General features: G+C 39.7%; 1 protein-coding gene across 1 annotated transcript; it reads right to left on the minus strand.

Annotated features, from left to right (window-relative positions):
• Window positions 1–8,798: 8,798 nt before the first annotated feature.
• On the minus strand, window positions 8,799–9,656 carry LOC149223336 (uncharacterized). The gene has a single exon (XM_089387872.1). The coding sequence runs from the start codon at window positions 9,654–9,656 to the stop codon at window positions 8,799–8,801; it is 858 nt and encodes a 285-aa protein (XP_089243998.1).
• Between the last annotated feature and the right edge of the window lie 8,630 nt (window positions 9,657–18,286).

Below are 18,286 nucleotides of genomic sequence, written 5' to 3' on the forward strand. Positions count from 1 at the left end.
TTTTCTTTCCTTTCTTAAAATTCAATCAAGTAAAACCAAAGGCCATAGTGGTCATTCTTTTGTGCACATTCCTTTTTGTAAGGTACCATCAATTAGGGAAACATTGTTTGTCCTCACAAGACTATCATGTTGAGGTCTCAAGAAACCAACTTATCAGCCTCTCAAAGTGCATTGGCCATTTAGTGTTAAAAGGCTATGCATTCCAAAGCATACCATTCCATGTATAGATCTTGGGTTATGCATTCCAAAGCATACCATTCCATGTATAGATCTTGGGCTATGCATTCCAAACCATACCATTCCATGTATAGATCTTGGCCACCCTCATAGTTGAGCCATTGGAGTCAACAACTCCATACTAGTTTGTCAAATCCACACCTCATAGGAAAACACAAAATCTACACCCACAAAAAAACAAAAGTAGCAATCTTGGGTGATAAAAGCATTGCCATGCTACTTTTTCATTCCTCAAGAAACGTTGAAAAAACACTAAAACCAAGCCATGCAAAATTGAGCAAGGTCTTTAGGAAAAACCTAGAATCTTAACTATTTGCAAGCGAACTAAATCTGAACTTTGAACAAACCAGAAAGATGGTTAATTCATAACAGAAACAACATGCTTGGCAAAGGAGGATTTGGTAAAATTTATAAGATATAAAATGGAACATGCATTTGATCGATTTGCCCAATTATTTGGATTGTTTGCAAATTAATTGTAATGAATTTGATGAGGAACAGGAAAGACTTCTGGATGGAGGGAGACTCCCATCACTGTTAAGAAACTGAATGGAAGACACACCACTCAAGTTGCTAAGGAATTTGGATTTCTGATGAAATCGAAGGTAATCACCACCATCCAACACAAGGGCACGGACACTTGGTGGTCTATGAATTTATGTCAAATAACGGTGTTCACAGAGCTCAAATGTGTTGTTTAAAAGAATGAGTCATTATCACATGGCATGCATTTATACTCGAGCATTCCTAGAATCCTCGGAATTAGTAAAAGAGATATGGTACTGCGAGTCAGTCAGGTTGTGGTAGATGGGATACTGGTTTCAATTATTTTCTCCAAGAATCAATATTGTTTCGGGCAGAGCGCTTGGACTGTTTGCACTGCATATTTCCAACCCTAATGGGTGGAGGGTTTTACCGTGAAGATACTGTGCTGTCAATTGAGTAAAAACAAAACAATAATGTGGAACGCACACCAAGAGTACATACAGGGAATCTTTGTCAATCTGCTAGAAGCGCATGCGTGGAAGAAATAGGTACTTTCAAGTTCCAATCTTTTTCTGCACATGCAATGGCGGCCGCTGCTACGACCTGAAAAAGGGACCCTGTGAAAGAACGTCCAATCTTAGGGTTTCAAAAACTGCTGCTTCTCTGCGTGAGCCCTTTGGAAGAACGTCCAATCCCAAGGGCTAAAAGCTGCTGCTTCTCTGCGTGCCTGGTCAGAATGATATGTTGCATCGCCTACTTCTCTAACCAATGCAATTGCCCAGGACACAAACAAACACAATAAGTAAAAAGATGAAACTGCTGTTTTGCTGCCACTGACATATCCTCTGCTCAGGGTATTCAGAGTGTACCAGCCTAACAATTCTTATGGAGGAATGTATAGTTGATTGGCTTTCTTAAGCGACAGATTTCAGTACTGTGTCAAAGCTGGATTATTACTGCACTTAAAAATAGAATAGACAGCCTCTGTAGTAATTTTTTTAAATTTGTGGTTGGAATTTGATAGCTAGAATAGGTAAATCCCTCAACCATTTAAATTTTTTACTGATTCTTGAGAATCTGAATCGATTAAAATAAAGGAAAAATCCTAAAAGCAATGTTATACTTGAGAATCCTGAATTTTAATCAGCTTTCACTTTCATGGAAGTTCCAATCCCAGTGACTGTTAAAATGTGTTTGCTTTTTTCTGCGTATTTTTCCCAGTGAATTTTGCCATTAATTTAATGGAGATTCTTGGAATTAGGTTTCAACTGTGTAATTTGCAGAAATCAAGTACCAGAGGACTTTTCACAGTAAATTTTGCCATTCATTTAATCCAGATTTCTGGAATGGAGTTGTTTTTAGCACGATTTTTTGGAAGTTTTTACAAGGGTTTTTCCTGTCAACTTTTTTTAAAAATCGGGCAGGAATTTATTGAAAACACAAACTTGATGGGTAATCCTGTGCAATTGAAGTGCCCTAGGGGTTTCCCAGGGCCTGAATCTATATATATATATATATATATAGTGAAAAAACTAGTTTAAATAACACAAATCAAGATTTCACTTCAATTTTTTCCACTGGATTCCGGCACTGGAAAATCCAAAAAATCACACTAAAAACAACTCCTCCTGGAATTAAATTTCCACTGTGTAATTTGCAGAAATCAAGTACCAAAAAACTTTTCACAGTGACAGGGTAGGAATTCCAAATGTGAAACACCCCAATTAAATTTGACAGTTTTAACACAGAATATTGACAATGAGAAAAAATAAACTATATTCAAGGGTGAAATCACCTTCACTTCAATCTCTATAACACTCTAAATCCATTTATATATATTCAAAAAACACATTTAAAAATACTAAAATTCACAAATTAACCAAAAATATTATCACTTAAAATAGTCTAATAATGAAACTACTCCGTTTCAATCCACCTCTAACTCTGTCAAAAATATTACCACTTGAAATGATCTAATAATGAAACTACCCCGTTTCAATCCACCTCTAACTGGTCAAAATTTGACTGTATTCTTTTTATTCTTAAAAATAGTATGAAGTCCAGGCCTGGCCACTTTTCTTTAGAGCATTATATAAGCAATGTCATTCACATTAAATGCTGTACTGTAAACATCTGCAAGGTTCAGTGATGTTCAACGTCCCAAGAAAGGCATGATAACTAGCAATCAGTACGCACATTTATGTCTTTCTGTGGTGAAGTACATATATGAGAAGACTACCTAATACCCATGATGATTGTGTATGGTATCTAGTAGAGTAAAGAGAAAAAGTGCCAGGTCGGTGTGCACTTAGTTACATGTCAGTGGCAAGTGAAGTGGGTAACCGGAGTCATGATATTTCTTTATATCGAAAAATAGATTGATTAAAAAAAAAAAAAGAGTATTGTTTTGGACATAAAATATCTCTTTTTTCTATACGAGGGGTTTGAAGGATATGACTTTGAGATTGTTTGCCAGCGTAGCAACCATCCGATGTTAATGAAGCAAATAGGCTTGCAATGATAAGATGGTTTTAGGAGGAATGTTCCTCAAATGAAGAGGATGGTTTTAGGGAAAATCATTGCTCAATCAAGGGCAATAAACCATAAACATAATGGGAGTAATGTTTATCTTTTGGATTTAGTTTTTTTTTATCTTGTAGTGAATCCAGACTAAGATGGACTTCGCAATTGATAAACATGTCTTGATTTTACAACTTTGTGTTCAACCTCCAATTTATTTTGGCTCTTTCTCGTTGTTAGGTGTCAATTACTTTGGTTATAGGTATGGCTCCTCAAGCCTCTGGCCATGGAAAGGCTCATGTTCACAAACAAAGGCAAAGGATATCATTGCAACTATGGTGTCTACCTTTCAATACTCAACCCATCTCAACAATCAGTGATTTATTAGGGCCATTGAAAATGATGTTAAGGTAGCGCAGGCCTACAGAGAAAATAAGGATGTGGACCACTTGGCAAAGGAATTTGTCCCTAACCTAGGCACTAATCACACATGAGACTCCAAGTTCTTTAGAACAACTGAACCACACTGGCACACCAAGTTGTTCATGGCCCATGCCTTGCTAGCAAAGGAGACTAATAGAAAGGAATTTCAACAAAGGTTAGAGGCTCTAGAAAAGAAAAACCACCTTCTACTTACACTTTGCTCCTGGATTGTGTAGAAGAATGTTAGGTGTCTTCCAACTGAGGCGCTTGGGACTTCAAAGACTCCCCAATCATGCTTTACTCTTCAAAAGATGTTGTTGATGGACGTAGTCAACCCTAATTATAGGTTTCTAACTATGAGTTTTATTTATAATATCATATGTTGTAGTTTTACTTCTTGTTTGATCTTTATTCTCTACTTTAATGTCATTTGGGCTCGATTTTCTATATAGGAGACTTGTATAGTTTCGTTTTCGTACATCCACTATCATGTTGCCACTTGTTGATCCATTTTCGTGTCTCACCTCTAAATCTCTATTTTTTCCTTTACAAAGAACCCTCTTTTCTCCCTTTCCATTTTCTACTAATTCAAATGTTACTGTGTCATAAGGGATTCATGAGTGTGTTTCTTTAGGTCTGGTAGAACTGCCCAAGGTCTTCCCATATGGAGGTTGTGTGAATTAAGTGTAGTATAATGCAAATAAAACAATCCCAAGATCACAAGCAAAAACTCACAAGGAAAGTGAAGAAAATTGTCATTCTTATCGCAAAGAACCCACTATATTTGGTGTTGCCAGCTTGAGGGGAGATCTCTGCTCCCGCTACCTTTCCCGGATCTCTACACACAAACAAAAAACCAACCATTATTTTCCCTGCAACAAAAGATTAGTGCAAGCATGCATAAAATCAAATCAACCATGGAAACATCAAGGAATACATGAATTGAAATAGGGAAATTTGTTATCACTGTGTATTATACCAAGTAGAAGTACATAGTTGAGTCTCTTGCAGCCTCTGCGTGAGCCACCTCCTCACCTGCACTCACTGCTATCTAGACCTATTCATGCAAGCTTACCACATAAGTATTTTATCAACATTCCGGCATTATGACACCTTTTCCTCCTTTGTGACTTATGATGATTTTTCCTAGAATCCCAAAATCAGGTCTATGTCTAATCACGGTATAAACACATTGAAATACACACAACTCCAAGCACTTTGCACAGTCACGGAAATGTAACAACAGTGAACCAATAAAGTACACAAGAATTCATGCAGACCCAAAACTTGATTTTATTACAACTTTAATCAATCAAACATAGGGATCCCATACCAGGGATCATGGCCCTTACAAAGCCCTGATACAAGGAAGAACTAGGGCTTGAGGTCAACAACGTTTGACTCTCAATTTGCTAAAGAACAATGACAAAATTAACAAACTTACTTGTTGATGATACACTTAATGCAACAACCCTTTCAACCCTCTTTGTTACTGAACACTTGGTAGGTCCTTTGCCACCCATCTCATGGAGTCTTTGCTTCTCTAAAGATTTTTCACTCAAGTTGTTCACTATGTAATTGCTCCTCCAATTACAAGCACAAATCAGCTTCAACACAAGTCTACTTCTCACAATGATTTAGCTCTTCTAAGTCATTGTATATTAGCTTCAATAGAGGTTTGCTACATACATTGAATCTGCCCTTCAAATCACTATACTTAAGCCCTCAAATAGTATTGCCCAATCCAACATTCATGTGTAGACATCAACAAAATACCTCAGCAATCATCTGCACAAAACATTGCCCCAACACTTCCCTTGTTGGTCTCTACTTAGGCCTTAGGAAACTCGGTCCTGTGCACACTTCTCTCAAGATTCTCAACCCTATGCCAACCCTTTATGGCCACCTCAAGTTTGGACATATACGAGCCTACAGCCACCTCATATTCAAACCATAAACAAGCCTGCAGTCACCTTATCCCAACCTTGGACCTCATATTCCTTCTTTGCTTGGAGCTTAGTAGATACAACCCTAGTCTAGCCTTCCTTCTAGACCTTTCGGCCCCTTTTGGCACACAAAATTAGGGCTTTGACCCTCTCTAATAGAACAAACAAATATCAACCCCTTACAAAGATGCCATACAACTCTTCTTTATGCATAAAACCACAACATAACCAAACATGGCAGCCCTTCCACAACCTGGTTTGATTATATAAGAAAGATACTCGCCCTTTTATGCTCCAACTTGGCCTTCTTGAGGGTTTGTGGTCTTGTCTTAGGCTAGTGTCTTCACACAAGATGAATTGCAATGTTTGACAAGATCTCTCATGGTCTCTTATATTTATACCTCTCTCCAATCATTGACTTAGAGCTTATTAACTCCATTAAGGTTCCCTCACACAATAATTTATAATAAACAATTAATCATTTTTGGTCTTTATCCCACCAACTTGTGCCCAGAGCCCACCTCTTGGGTACATAGCCCGAAAAACACCATTTTCGTGGGTCAACTCCTCACAAACCCAGTACCCCAACGGTTGCGGGAGTACCTCCCAAGCTACACTTCTCAACACTCCCTCTTAGTGAGGGAGGTACTTCCACTACTCGAATTAACTCGTCAACAACACTAGCCTAATCTCTGGTGTCTGGTGGGCCCCAGTATTGTAGCAATAATGCTACAACTCCTAGAACTCCCTTCTTTAATTTTATCAACCCGGTAGTTCGTAACAAACTTGGAAGCAACGGTGTTGTATGCACAAGTACTAGCTCTTGCTGCAGCTGTCACTTGGTCAGCTGGCACAAGTCCGCTAGGGGATCAAGCCAACTTTTATGAGCTCTTAGAAGAAGTTTTTTAACTGATGGACGAAAGCTAACTCAAAGGAAGCTAATCTACTTGCGGAAAGAAACTGAAAGCCAAAAAGGAACACAAACCCTAGCAAACCCTAATTCTACCAGCTAGTCCTACCGATGCAAAGGAGAGCATGCAAACTACCGAAAGAGATGCCATTACTTCTATGAAGGTAAAATGCATGTGTCTAAGTTATCATTATCTAAAGAAAACATATTTTTGTATTTTTGCTTAAGTTGTTGAAATTATCATGCATGTGCTTCTAACTATTTTTGACTGTGCAGAGGTGGATCAGGGAAGAGAAATGCTTGGGAAAGGTTGGGAAGGTTCAGAGAGGGTCTAAGGGGTCCCTAACACCCTTCTAGAGAGTCTCAAAAAGTTCGGCTGCCAAGGAACCGTGTTTATGAGCTTCTACAGGAAGTCTGCAGAGGTTCTACAGGATGTTCAGAGATTTCTACAGGATGTTCTGAAAAGATGATTTTGGAGCATGGATGGACGGAAAAATATGGAGGAATGAGTATGGAGGTGAATAGGGGTGTGAAGAGGTCTAGGAACTGATGTATGGAGCTAAGGAATGGCGAGGATGGTTCAATTTGTTCAAGGGAGAGTGAAGCAATGTTGCACAAAAATTAGGGTTTTGGGAGCGAATGGCAAACGTGAAGCAAGGGTTCTAAGTAGAGGGTGGAGTGGATGGTGCTGATGGAGAATAAGCAGATGAAGGAGTGGTACAGGTTCTCTGCAAGTCGTTTTTCCAATCTGAACCAACAAAACTTATAAATTCAAAGACCTAGTTACGTTGACCTAATTTGCTAGCTGTTAGTAAAGAGAATGAACAGAAGTGTGACCTGCAATGAAACCATGTGTTTTAACTCATGCAAATAAGCAAATGAAAGTTTGAACTTGTAACCAACTTCTACACATGAAATTCAAACACTAGTGATTGCATGGCAAAGCAAAATCAGTGTTTTTGTGGGCAGCAAAGTCAGCCTAGTCACAACTCCTGATCCCACTAAGGGAGAGGTGAAACCACAGATGTTTGATGGCCCTTTTCTTGAAGCTTTTTCTGTTAACAACCTATCAACTAAATCTGAGCATGAAAAGCTATTTTACACATAAAAAAACAAACTAAATAACAAAACAAGAGTTAGATCTAAATAGCAGATTTTATTCTAAGAATGCAACAAAAACACATAAAGATAATCAAAGGAGGTATTGGGCGCTTGAGATGGGCCCAACCCCAAGAGCTACAGCCTCCTAAGAGAGATTTAGAGCTGGTGCAAAGCTGGATTCATCTTTATTAATCAAGAATGAAGAATTACATCAAAACTGTCCACAAGAAGAACTTGAACATGAGCTGAAAGCAAAGCTAATCTATTGCATAAAAATCGAACTACAAACTAGCTAACTAATGGCTAAAACAAAATGACTAACTGGCTAACCAAATTGACTAACCACTAGCTAACCAAAATGAGGCCCTAAGCCTTCTTATTTATACAAATTGAGGACCCCAACAGTCCTCCTAAACTTTAGGGACTCAGCTACCCAAGACTTGTAGTTAACAGCAGTCCTACTTGACTTGCTTGGCTGCCCTTGCTAATTGATTTGGTGGCCCTTGAACTCCGAGCTGATGGTGGAGAATTCGAGGTAAGGGCCCATAAATGAAGGGGACACCTTCCTACAAATCCTCTCCCTTGTTCTCCCACGAATTTGGCTGCCAAGTGCTCATTAAGACCTTCAGTTTTGTCTCCAAATTGACCAAAAAGGCTACACAAAGCACCCATTAGACTTGTTGGCATAATGACTAACCCAATTCACTCTATTAGCATAAATATAATCAAAAACATGCAATAAACTAATGAGAATGGTGGATTAAGTCGAATTAGGAGGTTGAATGAGCCCAAATAATTATCCATTTTTGGGGCTCATCAGTGTCCACCATTACAACATACCTTGTATAATGAACAACATTGTCCTCAATAGTGTCCCTGCCACCAGAAGCCTCTCACTTCTTTTTGTCATGATAGGCATTCAACTCATTCCACAGGTCCTTGCAAGTTGTAGAAGTCTCCTTACTCCCCACTGACCATGTGCTCTTCTTGGGTTGTGGATTCTCCCTTTGAACCTGCAAAATCCCACTTGAACTAGACTCCCTCTGAGTCTCAAGAACCTGCTTCTTTCCTATATATATAGGCTTGTCCGTTAGCGGATATAAACTACTCTCCCTAACTCCAATGATTGCACCAATAAAGTTAGATCCTTTGGGGCTGAGTATCGATTTCCCATCTCAGAATATCACCTTAAACCCCTTCGCCTTGATCACTGAGACATACAACACGTTGCACTTGAGGTTTGGTACCCACAGTACATCTTGAACTTGTAGCCTCCCACCTGACTCCATCCTGAATGGTGCAACACCTAACCCTATGACAAATTTCTGACTCTTATTTCCAAGCTCCATGTGCAATTTTGAGTCCCATTCAGTTAGAGTCTCAAAAACTTCCCGTGAACCTTTCATATAGTTTGATGTTCCGCTATCCACGTACCATGCACCCTCGTCAATGGTACCCTTAGAGAAATGAGAAATCAAAGAAAATTCTTCCTCAAACCTTCTTGAGAAGTCATCCAGTGCACCTGAAGATGTAGCAGCCATAGTTATCTCTTTCTTCTTCTCATTGTCTACCTTCTTACAACGCAAACACTTACTCACATAATGACCATGCTCGCAACACATATAACATTTCACCTTACTCAAGTGTTTCTTCACTTTTCCCTTCATATTTCCTATAAGAGACATGTTATCTTTAGTATACTTCTTCTTCTTATGAAGATCCTCATCCCACCATTCTTCTTGGATGAAGTCATCCCATAACCTGTTCCAATATGGAAGCTTATCTCGAGCAACTATCCCTTTGATAAATGGGTTCCATTCCTTAATAAAACCCTTCAAAGAAGACATCACTAGCTCTGACTCTGGAAGGTTGCCACCAATGGCAGAAATCTCATCAAAAACTTGAGAAAGCCTCATCAAATATGGAGCCACACCTTCGCCATCCAACATCTTGGTGTTCTTCAACTTCTCTCTCAATACCAACAACCAGTTTTTGTTCTTATTGTGGAAGAAATCCTGAATATCCTTCCACATCTCTCATGTAGTGTGGCTATATGAGGTATCAAGTGATCTTTGACATCATCTAGGATGATGACCTTAGCCTTCGTATCCAGCTCCTCATACACTTAAAACTCCTTAGGTTCTATTGGTTTTTGAATCTCCTTGTTGGAAAACTCCCATATCTTGTTCACCAACAAGACCAGCTTGATCCTTTCCTTCCATGGACTATAGTTGGACAAGCCATCCAACCTATCCTCATACCTTATACTAGTAACGAACTTTTTCGTGCTATTATTCCTTCAATAATAAAGCAACCAACTCTCTCTTAAGATGTTCATTGTCCACACTCTGATTTGATTATCCCTTCAAAGTAGCTCTTATACCATGTTGAGTTTTCCTAGTATCTTATAATCATTTCTATGTCTAATCATGATCATAAACACACTAAAATACACACAAATCTAAGAACTTTTCAAAGCAAAAATGTAATAGCAGTGAACCAATAAAGTACACAAGAATTTATGTAGACCCTAAACTTGATTTTTTTACAACTTTAATAAATATAACATAGGGCTCACATACCAAGGATTATGGTCCTTACAAATCCCTAGTACAAGGAAGAACTAGGGCTTGAGGTCAACAAAGTTTGACTGTCAATTTGCTCAAGAATAATGACGAAATTAACAAACTTACATGTTGATTATACACTTATGCAATGGTCCTTTCATCCCTCATTTTCACTAAACACTTGGTAGGTCCTTTGCCACCTACCTCATTGAGTCTTTATTGCTCCAAAGCTTATGTACTCCAGTTGCTCACTATGTAATTTCTCCTCCAATTACAAGCACAAATCAACTTCAACACAAGTCTTCTTCTCACAATGATTTAGCTCTTCTAAGTCACTATGTATCAGCTTCAATAGAGGTTTTCTACCTACAGTGAATCTTCCCTTCATATCATTGTACTTAAGCCCTCAAACAGTGCTTCCCAATCCAACATTCATCGAAAGACATCAAAAAATATTGTTGCAATCATCTTCACAAAACATAACCCCAACAATTCCCCTGTTAGCCTCTACTTAGGTCTCATGAAACTCAGTCTTGTGCACACTTCTCTTGATATTCTCAACCTTGAACCAACCCTCTGTGACTACCGCAAGTTCAAACTTATACTATCTTGTGGCCACCTTAGATTTAGACCATAAACAAGTTTGTGGTCTTGTTATCTCAACCTCATCCCTCTTGTTCCTTCTTTGCTTGTAGCTAAGGAGATACGGCTTTGTTCCAACCTTCCTTTAAAACCTTCCGACCCATCCTAGTACACAGAATTAGGGTTTCAACCTTATCCAATAGAACAGATAGATCTTAACCCCTTATAAAGATACCCTACAACTCTACTTTATGCATTGAACCATAACATAACCAAACATGTAAACCTTTCCACAACTCAATCTAATTAGATAAGAGAGATACTCATCCTTCTCTCCTCCAGCTCAACCTTCTTGAGGGTCTGAGGTCTTGTCTAATTCATCTTGTGTCTTCACACAAGATGAATTACAATGTGTGACAAAACCTCTCATGGTCTCTTATATTTATATCTCTCTCCAACCATTGACATAGGGCTTCTTAACTCCATTAAGGTGCCCTCACACAATAATTATAATAAGAAATTAATTCTTTTGGGTCTGCATCCCACCAACTTGTGCCCAAAGCCCACCTCTTGGGTACATAGCCCAGAAAACACCATTTTCATGGGTCAACTCCTCACAAACCCAATACCCGAATGGTTGTGGGAGTACTTCCCAAGCTACACTTCTCAACAACTTATGTAGAGCTTGTTTATATAAGTTTTTCTCAGGAATGATCACATTAAATCTAGGCACTTTCTTGACTATGTCTAGGGTTTTGATCCTTATCCACTTGAGTGATCAAACATGACCTAATCAACCTTATCCATGAAAAACTTGTGCTTTTTTTCTCCAATCCAGTGGCATAGGGGTGTTTTTATCCCTTTGTTTCTCAAGTTACTCTAACACAGGGCATTGTTAGGCCTAGTGTTGCTTAGCTAGAATAACAAGGGAGTGTTGAAGCCTCCAATTTCACCTTTACGGAGCCTTCCACAAATCACTTTTTTGCATACTAACTTGGCAAGTGTTGTCCCCTTATATTGGACCCTAAGAAGTGGCCTTTTGATTTATAACAAATTCCCCCTAATGTATGAGGTCATAATAGAAACTAATTGCCGAAATACATTACAATAAGTAGACCAATGAGTGAGGCGAAGAAAGACACCATGGACAAAAGACCTGCAAAGGCTACAAAAGTATATTCATATACACAAATAATTACGTCGTTGAGGTAGGTGTTGAAAATAACAACAAGAAATGCTAAATATAGAAATGCTAAAATTAGCATTGCTATAAATAGCATTTCGGGATACATTCCAATTTTAGTTAGTCCTTGGACTAAAATTGAGAATTAAAATTCGAATTTGATCTTAGCAATTGTTTGAAAAATAATTATTTAATTCATCTTGAGTTAATTAGTTGGAGAAAATCAAACATGAAGTCTATGTGAAGACATGCAACAGTTATCCCTTTGATTGAGGAAGTTATCCCTTAATTAAGGAGATCAGGATGAGTTGTACTTTGAGTTGTAATTAGTTAGCTCAGTTAATTGAGTTAAGTCCAGTTAGATTAGTTCCAACAGTTTGTGGAACTGATTGTGAGTTCAGTTAGTTAATACATGCATGCATGTAACTAGTGTACTTCAGATAACTGAATATTCTCTCATAAATAACTCATGCATGTCAGTTCAGTCAGAGACCCAGTTGAGATCAAAGGAAGGGAAAGTGTACTATTAGTGGCAGGAATATTCCCATGAGGATATCTCTTGCATGCAAAAGGAATTCATTCCTTGAGGATCGCACAGTTTAGTCCGAGGACAATGTTGTGTGTGAGAGGAGAATTTACACAGGTGGCAGCTAAAGGACCCAAGAGAAACTGCGCAAGGAAATAGGAGGCTTGGAGGACTGAAGGAAGGCATATGTTGTGTCTATTCAGTCTATGAGCAGCATTGAGGGATTGTACTGAGAGCTGGATAGCTTGTGAGCTAAAGCTTTGTGTAATCCGGAGATATTTCCACTTGTATGATAATACAGATAGCGGGGTTTTTAGCTGAGGCTTTCCCCAGAGTATTCTTCTGTGTGATTGATTTCTCATTCTCTGTTATATGTGTTCTATTTGATCTTTCTCAAAATCGATTAAGCTTCTGCAAGTTTGTTTGTAGAAGTAGATTAAGTATTTTGCTTTAGTATATTTCATTTTCAAGTGATCTACAGTGAGAATTTCTACATGGTATCGGAGCAAAGGTGATCAAAGCGGAGAATAGTATACAAAGAAGGGAGAAGTTCAAACTTTGAAGTTCTTGATTATAGAAATCGAATTCTTATCACATCTCAAATTTCACCAATGGATTTCAATGGTTTGAGACTCGAGTATGCCCTAGATGGAAACTCGAATTATATAGCCTAGAAGGATTGCATGGAAGTAGTATTAGAGGACAACGGTTTGAAGGACTTCATTGATTAAGAAGTCCCCAAGCCAGCAGTTGCTAATGCCCAAGAATTGACGGAATGGAAGAAATGTGTGGCTAGAGCAAGGAGGATTCTTCTGGAGGGAGTTCGAGACCACATTGTCTCGAGTCTCCATGGGAAGGAGACATTGTTTTCAATGTGGAAAACATTGAAGGATCTATATCAGAACAACAGCAATCAAAGGAAGTTAGCGCTGAAAGACAAGCTTCGGAAAATCAAGTGTGAAAAGGGCGACACGATCTCTACATATCTGAATAAGCTCACCACCTGCAGGGATGAGCTTGGAAGTGTAGGAATCATGACAGTCGATGACGACATGGTGAGTCTTACTCTCCTCAGTCTTCCTAAGATGTGGCATAGCTACCAAGACTTAGTAAATGGAAGAGAGAAACTGTCAGATTGGGAACGACTATGGTTGGATCTGATGCAGGAGGAGATAAGGGGAAGCACCAGAGATGGTTCTTCATCAAATCATGATGATGAAGAAAATCTAACCTTAGCGAGTAAGGTGAGGAAAGGGAAAGGGAAGGCTTCCCATTCCAAATTGAGTTCTTCCTGCGTTGGGAAGAATATTGACAAATTGAAAGTGCGATGCTTTCATTGTCATGAGGTGGGCCATTATGCTATGAATTGTCCACAGAAGAAATCCAAGAAGGGATCCTCGAAAGGATCAGATGGTGAGGCAGTGGCCTCACAGTTCGAATTGAATTTCACCCTCATCGTATGCATGGTTTCATCGATGGTGGGTTGTGTTTGGTACCTAGACAGTGGAGCCTCATTCCACATTATTAGTGACAAGAGTTTATTCAGTACCTTGGAGGATAAGGACCTTCGGATGTGCATAGAGATGGGCGATGATGGAAAGTACTGTGTTTCAGGTGAAGGCATGGTTGTGTTTCAGAGGGAACATGGAGCTCCTCTCACCCTGACTGATGTAAAGTATGTGCCTGGACTGAAGAAGAACATGGTATCCGTCACTGTGTTGGAAGACAAAGGCTATGATGTAGTCTTTAGTAAAGGAAAGGCATTTCTGAGACACATCGGCACTGGACAAACCAAGAGGATTGGGATTCGAGTAAAGAATCTCTACAAGCTGGAGGTAGATGATTGTGTTGCATTGAGTTCCAAAGCAGAGTTGGTGCAAAGCCAAGATATTGGCGAGCTATGGCATAGAAGATTGGGCCACTTGCACCATGGGGCCTTGAAGATCATGTAGCAGATTTCTAATGGACTTCCCAAGGGTAAACTAGAGTAAGTGGATACATGCAAAGGTTGTACCTTGGGTAAGCATGGAAAATCTTCCTTTCAGGATTGAGACAGTCGAGTTGGAGCAGTACTGGAGCGAGTTCATATAGATGTGTGTGGACCATTCTCGACAGCCTCCACCACTAAACAAAGGTACTATGTTATTTTCATTGATGATTTTTCTCGTAGATGTTGGATCTACTTCATGCAGAAGAAGGATCAAACCTTCTCAAGGTTTTGTGAGTTCAAATCCTTGGTTGAGAAAGAATCTGGAAAGAAAATAAGGGCCTTGCGAAGCGACAATGGTGGAGAGTATGTCTCTCAATAGTTTAAGGACTTCTGTGCAGCAGAAGGAATTAAACGGGAGTTGACAGCACCCCATAACCCACAGCAGAATGGGGTGGACGAAAGGAAGAACAGAACGATTGTGGGAGCAGCTCAGGTGATGCTACATGACCAAGGCCTACCACTTCATTTGTGGGCTGAGGCATGCAATACAACAGTATACTTGTAGAATAGAAGCCCGCATCGTATACTAGGGATGAAGACACCAGAGGAGGCTTTCTCCGGGAAGAGACTAGATGTGAGTCACTTCAGGATCTTTGGCTCATTGGTATTTTTCCATGTGACCAAAGATGCCCGGAAGAAGCTAGAGCCAACAACTAAGTTGGGGATACTTGTGGGGTACACTGATACACCCCACAACTATCAGGTGTTCTTGCCTACCAGTCAGAGGACAGTGGTACGCAAAGATCTGAATTTCGACGAGCAGAAGGCCATGCGAGTTTCCCTTGAGAGGGAGCTCAAGTTGCATGCAGAGGAGGAGCTTTTGGTTCCTAAGGAGGAGGAGCCTTAGATTGATGTAGAGAAACTACATGTAGAGGATCCAGGAGTGGAGACATCCACTCATGTAGAGTCTTCCAAAGATGGGTGGAAACGCTCAAGGGAAGCTGACAGATTGATGATGGATGCGAGAGAGAATGTGGGACAGCCATCTTCTCAGCGCAGATAGAGGAGTTCACCCAAGCAGTACACTCGTTACATGGCCCTGGTTGGGGAATGTATAAAGACCGAACCATCTTCCTTCGAGGAAGAAATGTAGCAACTAGTCTGGGTTGATGCTATGGTGGATGAGTATGACTCCATAGTTTGGAATAGTGTTTGGGATGTTGTTCCAAGACCAGAGATCAAGTCAGTAGTGAGATCTCGATGGATTTACAAGGTAAAGCAAGCGGCTGATTGTAGTGTGGAGAAACATAAGGCAAGGTTTGTTGCCCGTGGTTTCTCACAGGTCGAGGGGATCGACTATGATGAGACTTTTGCTCCTGTAGCAAGGTACTCATCTATCAGATCGATGTTGGCCTATCAGCACAAATGGGTTGGAAGATCCTTCAAATGGATGTGAAGACTGCGTTCCTCAATGGCAAGATTGAGGAAGATGTGTACATAGAGCAGCCAGAAGGATTTGAGACCTTCGATCGTGAATCGCATGTGTGCTAACTCAAGAGAGCTTTGTACGGGCTAAAGCAAGCACCTCGTGCTTGGTACACCAAGATCGACAACTATTTCACTGGGTTGGGCTTCACAAAGAGTGAAGTAGATGCAAACCTATACCACATCATGGTAGAAGGTAAGCAGTTGATCATTGTTCTTTATGTTGATGATTTGATATTGACAGGTGATGATCAGTTGATCATGTCTTGCAAGGATTACCTTGCAAGAGAGTTCGAGATGAAAGACATGGGTCTCATGCACTACTTTCTAGGCATGGAAGTGTGGCAGAAGGATGGGGAAGTGTTTGTGTCTCAAGGCAAGTATGCCACTGAGATACTCAAGGGATTCCACATGGAGAAGTGCAAGCCCATGTAGACTCCTCTAGCAGGTAACTGGAGGAAGGAGGATGCTACTTTAGGTGAGGTAGTAGTTACTACTATGTATCAGCAGCTTGTGGGTTCATTGATGTATTTAGTGAACACACGACTAGATTTGTGCTTTGCAGTGAACCAGCTAAGTCAAGTTATGGTTCAGCCTACCAAGCTGTTTTGGAAGGCAGCGAAGCATGTGCTGAGATACCTCAGAGGTACATCTCAGTATGGATTATGGTATAGATGGACAGGGGGAGTGAAGCTTCAGGGCTTCATAGATGCAGATTGGGTAGGGAGTCCATTAGATCGGAAGAGAACTTCAGGAGGAATTTTCAACCTTGGTTCAGCTGCAGTTTCTTGGTACAGCAGGAAACAGAGGTCAGTTGCACTTAGCTCAGCAGAGGCTGAATACATGGCTGCCAGTCAAGTAGCATGTGAGGCCATTTGGATGTGGAAAATTCTAGTTGGATTGTTTGATCAAAGGATGGATCCAACTGTGATCTATTGTGATAATCAGAGTTGTATCAAACTCTATGAGAATCCAGTATTTCATGATAGGTCCAAGCACATCGATATTCGGTATCATCATCTTCGAGACTGTGTGGTGAAGAGGATCATGTTGTTGCAGTATGTTTCGACCGAGGAGCGGGATGCAAATATTTTGACTAAGGCATTGTCAAAATGCAAATTCGAGTTCCACAGAGACAGGATCAGGATGACAGATAATCCCTTTGTTTTCGAGAGGGAGTGTTGAAAATAGCAAAAAAAAATGATAAATATAGAAATGCTAAAAATAGCATTTCGGGACACATTCCAATTTTAGTTAGTCCCTGAACTAAAATTGAGAATTAAAATTCGAATTTGATCTTAGCAACTGTTTTAAAAATAATTAATTAATTCATCTTGAGTTAATTAGTTGGAGAAAATCAAACATGAAGTCTATGTGAAGACATGCAACAGTTATCCCTTTGATTGAGCAAGTTATCCCTTAATTAAGGAGATCAGGATGAGTTGTACTTTGAGTTGTAATTAGTTAGCTCAATTAACTAAGTTAAGTCTAGTTAGATTAGTTCCAAGAGTTTGTGAAACTGATTGTGAGTTCAGTTAGTTAATGCATGAATGCATGCATGTAACTAGTGTACTTCAGATAACTAAATATTCTCTCATAAATAACTCATGCATGTCAGTTCAGTCAGAGACCTAGTTGAGATCAGAGGAAGGGACAATGTACTATTAGTTGTAAGAATATTCCCATGAGGATATCTCTTGCATGCAAAAGGAATTCATTCCTTGAGGATTGCGCAGTTTAGTCTGAGGACAATGTTGTGTGTGAGAGGAGAATTTACAGAGGTGGCAGCCAGAGGACCCAGGAGAAACTGCGCAAGGAAATAGGAGGCTTGGAGGACTGAAGGAAGGCATATGTTGTGTCTATTCAGTCTATGAGAAGCATTGAGGGATTGTACTAAGAGTTGGATAGATTGTGAGCTAAAGCTTTGTGTAATCCAGAGATATTTCCACTTGTATGATAATACAGATAGCGGGGTTTTTAGATGAGGCTTTCCCCAGAGTACTCTTTTGTGTTCATGTGTGATTGATTTCTCATTCTCTGTTATATGTGTTCTATTTGATCTTGCTCAAAATCGATTAAGCTTCTGCAAGTTTGTTTGTAGAAATAGATCAAGTATTTTGCTTTAGTATATTACATTATCAGGTGATCTACAATGAGAATTTCTACAGTAGGCATAGCCATACTTGGTAATAGAGCATGGTTTCCCATAGATCATACTGCCAAATCATGTCATCAAACACTAGCCATGATACAATATAGATCTTTGGAACAATAGGTATCAGTAGGGTTGGACATTAATGTAAGTGCCCCCAATGATGTGCCTCAAATTACCTAATACAGTCTCCAATCGTAACTTGGAGGAGGCAATGGTCATGAGTGAGCTAGGTCCA

The sequence above is a fragment of the Pinus tabuliformis genome, chromosome Q (genome assembly GCF_031772625.1).
Source record: "Pinus tabuliformis cultivar Carrire ecotype Pingquan chromosome Q, CPIR1, whole genome shotgun sequence".
NCBI classification, from domain to species: Eukaryota; Viridiplantae; Streptophyta; class Pinopsida; order Pinales; family Pinaceae; genus Pinus; species Pinus tabuliformis.

Coding starts and splice junctions, on each gene's coding strand:
- LOC149223336 (XM_089387872.1), bottom strand. CDS start 9,656: ATGTGGAAGGATATTCAGGATTTCTTCCACAATAAGAACAAAAACTGG.